Source organism: Vipera berus (assembly GCF_964194415.1).
Source record: "Vipera berus genome assembly, chromosome: 8".
NCBI lineage: Eukaryota > Metazoa > Chordata > Lepidosauria > Squamata > Viperidae > Vipera > Vipera berus.
The window spans coordinates 22,475,298-22,484,562 of NC_138211.1; the positions used below are offsets into that span (position 1 = coordinate 22,475,298).

Consider the following 9,265-nt stretch of genomic DNA (forward strand, 5'->3'; position numbering starts at 1 on the left):
GGAGTTGTGGGTGCTCCATAACTGAAGGTTTTCAAAAACAGACTGGACAAACAGTTGCCTGGGATTGTATAAGGATTCCTGCCTTGAACAGGGGGTTGGACTAGAGGACCTCCAAGGTCCCTTCCAACCCTAGCATTCTATGATTCTAAACACAAGAATTAAAAACACTATTGTCACAATAGATGGAGCAGTACAGATAGTCCTCATCTTACAACCAATCATTCAACATCCATTCAGAATTATTATGGCCTTGGAAAGGGTGCTTTCCGGCTTTTAAAACACACTTGTTGATGTTGTAAAACAATGTGCTGCCACACACACCTACACTCCCCTCCCCCCCCCCACACACAGCTGCCATCATGTGATCATGATCTGAATGCTTGGCAGCCTGTTCCCACTTATGGCTGGTTGTTAAATGCCCTGTGATCAGATGAGCACCATTTGCGATCTTTTCTGCACAGAGCTAAAATCTTTTTCTCTCTGCCTCTCTGGGCCTGCACCTCTGCTCACTTAAAGACCCATGCAATCACTTAACGACTGCAACTGAAAGTGCCAGGATTGTGGTCACTGGGCAAAGCAGTCCCGTAGATGTCTTGCTTAATGACCACTTAGCTCAAGATGACCAAGATTCTTGTCCCAATTGCTGTAGATAAATTACCGGTACTAGATGGTTCTGTTTGATGGTGGGAAGCCAACATCCAAATCACTCTCTTGTCTTTCCCTCACAGTACACCACCATTATGAAATTTCAAATTTCAGTCTTGATTCCAAAGCAGCCAATCGCTATTCATGTGGTGGGCCTTGCTACCAGGTGATTGGGTGCTGGGGCCAAAGGGAGGCAGGAAAGGATGGGGATATGGCTTTCCCATCTTCCCTTGCATTGTGGGTTGCAGGGAAATGTAATCTGAAGGCATGATGTTCCTGAAGCAGACAAATATTCCCATATTTCATTCACCCTAAAGTCAGCGGTCCTGGAGTTCTTTAAGTTAGCCCAGTTTGGTCTCATAGTGATATGGACGCAGAAAGACAGGGCTCTGCTTTCTGCGCCCAATCTCGCCCTGCTGGGGGCCTGAAAGGGCCTAAAGTTGCCCCGGAGAGGCGATGAAGAAGGAGGGGCCCCTCGTTGATCACAGAGAGAGAGTGGTAGCTCCATTTGATCTGAGGAAAGCCCTCCAAACTAGCAGGGGAAAGACTGGCTGCACCTCTGTGGCCAGCCTCCAGCTACTGACAACTGAAGAAAGAAGCACTAATTAGCAGATCGTAAACAGTGTGTTTGAAACTGGACGAGGCTCCCAAGAAGCTAAAAATCTTCAAACGTGAGAAGGAAGGGGATTGCAGCCCCACCCTTCCAGAGGAATGGAAGTGGCATTTTAATTTTTATTATGGGGTACAGAAATATATAATACTGAAATGAAATTAATATAAAGCTATAGTTTTGAAAAATTTGAGAACTGAGAAAATTGTTAAGATTTTCTCTTTGAAAGAATATTGGGGTAAAATAGAAGAAATCAACCTTCTATTTTAAGAGTCAGAAAATGGATATTGATTGACATCTAGTGTTGGATTCGAGTATAGCACTACAGCTGCAATGACTGATGCAGACTTGGCAAGAAGCCATAACAACCTAGCTTCTTTGTTGTTAGGTGACTCTTAGCTCAACAGAGAACAGCTGGCAACAGAAAAAAATACTTTGGCATACTTACTACAGTATGAGAGCTATAATTGTTTTGAAACTTGCTGACCTTCTTGGACTATAAACATCTACTGAGCTCTAACTTTTAATCTTAAGAACTATTTGGAGAGAAAGAAAAATTTGACTTCTGGCTAAGTTTGTCTAGGGGAGTCTTTTGGATTGTTCTTAGGGTGGTTGAATATTTTGAACACTTTGAACATTTTAGATTGCAAACTTTGGCTGACTGACATCTTTTGGATGCCTGAGGAGAAGGACTGTTAATAAAACTTTGCTTTTAGTGGTGGACTTATATCCTGGAACCTATTGGATTATAAAGGCTGTATATAAAGACCAGAAGAACTAGATGAGACTTTGTTCTATTGACATTACAATTGGTGGTATTAGACAAGACTAATACTTGGGGATCACAACAATTTTGACAGAATATCTGGGGGGGGGATGGATGCTTCATATCTAGCCAAAAGTGGTAGGAAAACATACCCAATACTCCCATATGAAGCCCCTAGCCAGGTTTATCAGGGATCTGCAGGAATGACGCTTCAAGAAAAAGCAAATATTTTTCAGAAGGAAATGTATTCTATGCTACAATTAGTTCAGGAGACAATTGTTTCATATAAAGAAGATGCAAGAAGAACCTATGATGAGATTAAAAACAATTTAGATAACATAAATGAGCAAATCTCTAATTTAAACTTACAACTAGAAAGTTCCCAGAAAATGACCACAAAGAATGAACAAACAGAAGATGAATCAGAGGAAATTGATCCAAAGATGAAGACATAAAAAAGGGAAACATAAATTGGCACAGACCAATAAAAATCTGCAAGACTTAGTTACAATAATGGAAAGGGAAAAGGCACCCTCTCCCTTAAGGTCTTCAAAATATACCTGAGGAAAAGGAAGATTCTAAAAAAAAAACAGATTATAGAGCTGTTAAGGGAAATGCCAGAAATTGGAAGACAAAAAGTGAAAAGAGAAGCTGAAGGAGAAGGAAAGTGAGACTTGTTTAGTGAATATAAATGGGCAGAATTCCCCCTCAAAAATACCCTACTTAAATTGTTTTCCCCATTCCAAGCAATATCCACAAAAACAGAGGAAGAATTCTTTGGCAATTTAATTACCTTGGCCTGGAAAGCTATTCGGCAAAGGAAGAAAGCTAGAGTTAGACTCAAAAAGCAGAAGATCTGGCTTACCAGATGGGGCATTATATGATCAAATATCTGTTTGAATATGGTTAAAAGAATAGATAACCCTTAGATATAAATATATTTTTACAATAAGAACGATACAATGTATAATTAGGATAGCACCTCTTTTTTGATATGGGAAATATGAAAATATTAGAATGGCTTGTATAAATGAAATTTTTAGCTACACAAATGTAACCAATTTTGAGAAAATCATTGCTGACAAAGATATGTTGAATACTGATGGGAATTTAAATTTAAATAAGAGCTCGAAAAACAGGATATTAATTTAATAAGGAGACTTTAATTGAAAATACAACTGAAGTATAAATTGGTCAGAAAAGAGGTTATAAAGTGATACTATTGTTATTTGTATAACACTAGAAAAATATGGTGAGGATGTGTGTATTTAATTTTGTATGTATTAATAGTAATAAAAACTGCATTTGCTTAGTGTTGGGAAAATGAAAACACTATGGGAAGAAGAGAGGATCAGGAAAAAAGCACTGAATTGTGTAGTATTGAAGAGATTTATATTGAAGAAGTTAAGATGCAATATTGAATAACAAATGGACCCGGACATCACATTGTTTACTAAGCGCTTATGACTTGTAATAATAGAAAATGAATAAAACACTTATAAAAAAAAGTTAGCCCATTTGAGTGCCTACTTTCAATCAATTTTACCTGCCAATTTTACCAGTCGCTGAATCAAGCAGACTCAAACAGATTTGTAGTAGTATATAGATTTAAGGAATCCTTATTTCCATGCCTTTTGAAAAGTCTTCATTTTATTACCATGCCTTTTTATTACAGGAAAAAGGCAGGAAATATACAAAATCTGAACATCCAACGTGTGATCTTATTTGTAATCTGTAAAGTGCAGCCTACATTCTAAAATGTAGTAACTTTGAGGATATGTAACAGGAATCATAAGGAATCGGCCACAACTGATCACTGTTGCAGCATAGTACATATAATCTGCTGTTTATTGTCCTATTCCCTCTTTCCTTGTCTTTGCAAAATACAAACACTGCATTGAAAATCCTATCAAATATAACTTTTAATGCTATTATTTTTAGGAAAGGAGGCCCCATGGTCACAGAAGTGCCCAGGAGCCGCAAAAGTCAGAATGTAACTCTGCCTCCTAGTGCAGTAATGCTCTCTTTTCGGCACCAGAGATGGCGTTAAATATTTGCAGAGGTTTCCAGGTGGAGAGGAAAGAACGAGCAGGGAAGGGTGAGCAACCAGTCCCGACACGCCTCTGGAGATCTCCTTTGGTGTTTATTTGGCTCTCTTTTCAAGTAACTTTTCAAACAAGAAAAGAAATCCAATGAAAAAGAAAGCTTCCATGTGGCAAAGGATCCTAGAGGTTCATTTCCATGCTGAATGGTAGAGTCTCTGCTTGTGTCTGGAGAGAGGCGGTCAAACAAAATCAAGATGGTGACCACAGCGTGAAATATACTGCTCAAAAAAATAAAGGGAACACAAGATAAGACATCCTACTATTAAATACAGTACATTGTGTTGTTTAAGTGTTCCCTTTATTTATTTTTTGAGCAGTATACAAGCCCTATCCATTTTTATGTTTGCGCGCAAGCCCGCTGCACCTGTTGAGATTACATCTCAGGTTCTCTGGACAGGGGCAGGTGATGACATTGTCCTCCCCCCACAACAATTGGCAAAGCATGCCGACTATAGAGGAATGAACTTTAAAAGTTTCTAACCTGGCGGAAATGGCAAAGATCTCGGCGTATTTGAAAGACCATTCGCAACAACGATATATCTTGGAATGGAAAAAATGGATTGATTACATCCAGAATAAGTATGGGACTAAAAAGTTTCATTTAGCATTTGAATAAGTATTGATGTGTTTATATTGCTTGTAGTCATTTTATAGAGCTAAAGTGCGATAGACTTAATAGTTTATTGTTGTTAGCATATGGTAGTTTATGATTGTTTTTTACTTTTATACCTTGTATTTAGCTCTGGGAAGTCGGGGAGGGGGGAAGGGGAGGGGGGAGGGTTGGGTTGGGCTGGGAAGGGGGGATGGGGGAGGGGAGGGGTTGTTTTGTTAAAGATAAAATGTATTGCAAAACTTTTTAATAAAAAAAACAATTGGCAAAGCATCCACAATAGACAGAGAGGTGAACAACAAGCCAATGTGACATCTGCACTACGCAGCTGAAGCCCTCCCATTTTTATGTGCATCACAATGAATGTACTGTACTATGGTTTTTTTTCTAATTAAATGATTCACCTGGCTGCCATCTCATATCTATGACTCTACAGCAGCCTTTCTCAAACTTCAGCAGCTTTCAGGTCTAAGGACTCCCTAAATTCCTCAGTCAGCTTTCTGGCTGGGGAATTCTGGGAATTGAAGCCTATGCATCTTAAAGATGCTGAGATTGAGAACTACTGCTCTGTAGCAATGGCATTTGCAACAATGAAGGGTCAGGGATTTGGTTGCATAGGTGCAGCTGCCATCTTCATATTTTCTACTCCAGTGTGAGTGGGTCCAGTCTGTAATGTATTGGGCCTCTTTACTTGAACTGTTTCCATGTGTCTTTGAATGCTGCTTGAGATTGCTTAGTCAGGGAGTCTGTGTAACGGTCACAGGTGGCCCAGACATGCAGTCTCCAGGACGACCATTGGTTGGCTCTGGGGCGGGAATAGGTTCCTTCAAACCTATTGGCTGCCACCTAGTGGCCAGCTGTATAAGTAGCTGCGTAGAAGCCTTGGTTTTCAGTTCAGTTCCTGTTATCCAATAAAGCAATGTTCCTGTTTGAACTCTCTCGTCTCGCCTCCTGCTTGCAAGAAGCCCAGTACACAACACAGTCCATATCTAGGATACAAACCCATCCCTTTTGCCTTACTCTCCTGTCCCTTGCAGTCCTGCCCTCCCACCCCCCCAAAAAATAGCATCCAACCCCCCCACCACCACCCCAGCAGTTCCCCATCCCTTCATTAAAGCACACTTGACACAGAATCTCGGTGTGAATGTTTCCTCCTCCGTTTCCTGTTTGAGAGGGGAGGCAAGGATTAGCTTGGTGGTAGGAAGGCGAGGGCGATCTCCAAGGAGTCCCCAAGAGCAAACTTGATAGCTCCCTCTTTTGGGACAAGACTATTTTAAAAGCAAAGAGAGGACCCTCTTCTCTTGTAACTGTGAGTGGAAGAGGCAATGGAGTTTGGGGTAAGCTGCTGGGCTTCTCCCCAGCCTCCAGGGAGCCCTTGTGCAAGTTCTACTCTTAAGTAAGGCTGCAATAAGGAAATGAGCAGGATCAGACGGAGTGACAGAAGGCAATTATTGCCAGTTAATTACCTAAGATACTTATCACAGCTGGGCAACCTGAGCGGCTTGCCCAGCTCCTCAGATTACCGTCTTTGAGGAGCTCAGAGGTCCCTCCAACTGAGACCTTACTCATAGGTTGCTCTCCTTCACCTCCAGGGGTGTTTCCTCTGTGGAGGCAATGCTGTTTGCCTCGTGGAGGGAGAGCAAGGACTGCCTTCAGCTCATCCCAGGGTCAGTTCACTTCTGGGGTCTCCTCCGGCTGCAGAAAGCCTTCCAGAAGTTATGAGGCAGAGTGGGGGTACCATAGCAGCACCCCTGGAAACTTGGGGTAAGAGACCAGCATTGCTTTAGGAAGAGCCCAGAAATCTTGACCCCTCAATGTGGCATCATTGCAGTGATTGGCACACCTTCTAGTTTCTAAAGATTACCCATGCCCACTTCATTGCTTTCATATGCCAATTATTTGCATTTAAAAGCATCTTTGGCTAGGTTTTATTTTATCCTGAAAAGCCAGTGAAAACCCCTGTTAAATGAATACCTTAGATCATTTATTATGGTGGTGCTTCCGAGCTATCCATTTTCAAGGTCCCTCAGTCCCATATTGTTGGGTATATTGAAAGAGAATGAAATACAGTAATTAGCTAATTTGTTTTTGTATAATATGGATATTAATGTACAATACAGGTACAACTTTTCTTTCCCGCAATTCTTCAAAAAAAAATATCAAACTGAATTATTTAACAACTTATGCTCTGTCCTCATAACAAAATGTTGCAAAACTTTTAGATGTGCAAGTATAACATATTTCCCAAATTGTTTGGGAACATAATGTTATTTTTAAATATTCTAAAATGTTTCATTAAATAACATGTTTCTATCTTGCCAAGTCTATCATTAGAAACGGCTAGCTTACATATGACAAAAAATATATATCATTAAATACTGTACTTGCAATATTAATTTGTAATATATACTTGAATATAATTGCACACATAACTCTGTCCTGTCTCAAAACCAAGGAGTGAAAGTTGGTTAATAAGCACTAGGAAGTAGGATCGAAGGCAGTTTAACTACATTTAAATGAGTTAAAGCCTTCCCACTGAATCCTAGGGGGGGGGGGAATCCCCTAATGAAAGTCTACAGTATGCTTGTATTTTGAGGGAATACAAATATCAGTTTGGGGGTTTGGAGGGAAATCTTGGAAACAACCCCGATAAAGAATTCTCAGGTTGAATTCACACATTGCACCAAGTCTTAATGTGATGTATAAGATTTTAGCTCAGCACAACAGATGAACTCAGGAATATGTGGCTTAGTTGGTAAATTATAAGTTAGCAAGATAATGCAATGTAAAAACCAGTTGGAGAAGAGATAGGTCTAGAATGCTCTTCTCCAAGGCATGGGAGGAATTGGTTAATGAACTGGAATTAATCAAAAAGGTGCCCACAGAAATTGCTTCTCAAAAGCTTTGCGGATACATTATTAGAATCATGGAAGGGACTTTGGAGGTCTTCTAGTCCAACAACCCCCACCTAAGGCAGGAGACCCTTTACCATTCCAGTCAAATTGCTGTCCAATCTCTTCGTGAAAACCTCCAGTGGTGAAGCACCCACAATTTCTGGAAGGAAGCCGTTCCAATGATTAATTGTCCTCACTGCCAGGAAATCTCTCCTTACTTCCAGGTGGGAGCTGTCTTTAATGAGCTTCCACCCACTGCTTCTTCTCCTGCCCTCAGGTGCTCTGGAGAATAAGTCAACCCCCTCTTCTCTGTGGCAGCCCCTCAAGTACTGGAAGACAGCCATCGAGTCCCCCCTAGTCCTTCTCTTCCATAGGCTGGGCATACCTAGTTCCCTTAAGCACTCATCGTAAGATTTGGTCTGCAGAGCCCTGATCACTTTGGTCGCTCTTCTCTGCACTCCGGCCCCTGTCACCTCCCCAGCAGCGAAGGAACAGTGATCTTGTGCCTTTTAGATCTGCAATCCCCAATTTCTAGCAGGTGGCAAATGCTTATCTCCTGCCATGAAATGCTTCACTGACCCAATTCTGCTCGTTAAACTGCTCCTGAGAGCACACAACCATGTTCATTTTCCCCCCAATTCAGAGCACTCGCACCAGACTTGTCAACACGAAGAAGAGTGACTTACCTGTGGGGAAAGGGTTCTGTTGGACCACATCCAGGTAATTGTGGACAAGGTGATAGAGGGGATCCAGAGGTCCTGGAGCTTGGTGTTGAGCAGGAATGTGCTGATCAGCACCCACATTGGCAAACTGGAGGGTCAAGAGAGGGTTTCCTCCTGCAGAGCACTGCTGGGAGTGGACCGAATCTCGGTGGGCAAAGGCAAAGGCCAGGAGGACAAGGACCACATGTCCCATTCCAGACTCCAGCAGGATCCAAGACTAGCTTTGTTTCACACGTGGGCCTTGTCCCCAGATACTCTAGCAAGAGAGGACCCTGGGGACCGCAAGGCCTTTTCTTCCTTCCGGCCAACCAGAGGAGCCACCTTTTCTAGCCCTGTAGATCTTCTTCCAGGTCCCAAGTCTAGCTGGCCCAGGAGAAGACAGCCAGAAGAAGAGCACTTAGGACCACTTCTGATGGGTGCTTCTCCACCTTCAGCTAAGCAAGTCTACCTCCTGCCGAACCACTTCCACTTCCAAAGAAGTGTGGGGAAGGTGTGTGTGTGTGTGGGGAGTGGGGGGGGGGGTGGAAGACACAAAAACCAGCCGGACAGGTTTGATGCCTCCTGATGACAAGGCCCTTCATGCTGCTTTCCAGCTCGTGGGATGGGGCAGGGTGGGGCCACTGCACTGGGTGGAAGGGAGAAAAGCGTGAAGCCGAGTTTTTCCTCCAGGAGCCCTTCAAGGGGTTATCCCCAATTTGTTTCTCTGCCCCTCTGCTGCGCTTTATTCTTGGGGGGGGGTTGGTTCCCACTTGTGGTGGGTTTTTCTGAAGACAGCAGCAGCTGACTGGGTTGGAAAAGAAAAGAGGCTGGTCAGACGGAGAAAGGAGAGGCATCCAGATGTTGGTTTCGGCCTGTGGTGGTAGAGATGAGTTGAGCCGGCTCGCATCTCTCATCTCACCCCCAGCAGTGCTGG

At 42.5% G+C, this 9,265-nt stretch overlaps 1 protein-coding gene across 1 annotated transcript in view; it reads right to left on the minus strand.

The window, feature by feature from the left end:
* PROM2 (prominin 2) overlaps positions 1-8,545 on the minus strand; it is a gene marked incomplete at its 5' end in the record, with an annotated part of 51,464 nt that extends 42,919 nt beyond the window's left edge. The window contains one exon of the mRNA XM_081333445.1: positions 8,317-8,545. Within this exon, the coding sequence (XP_081189571.1) occupies positions 8,317-8,545 (229 nt within the window). The remainder of the gene's footprint in view (positions 1-8,316) is intronic.
* Between the last annotated feature and the right edge of the window lie 720 nt (positions 8,546-9,265).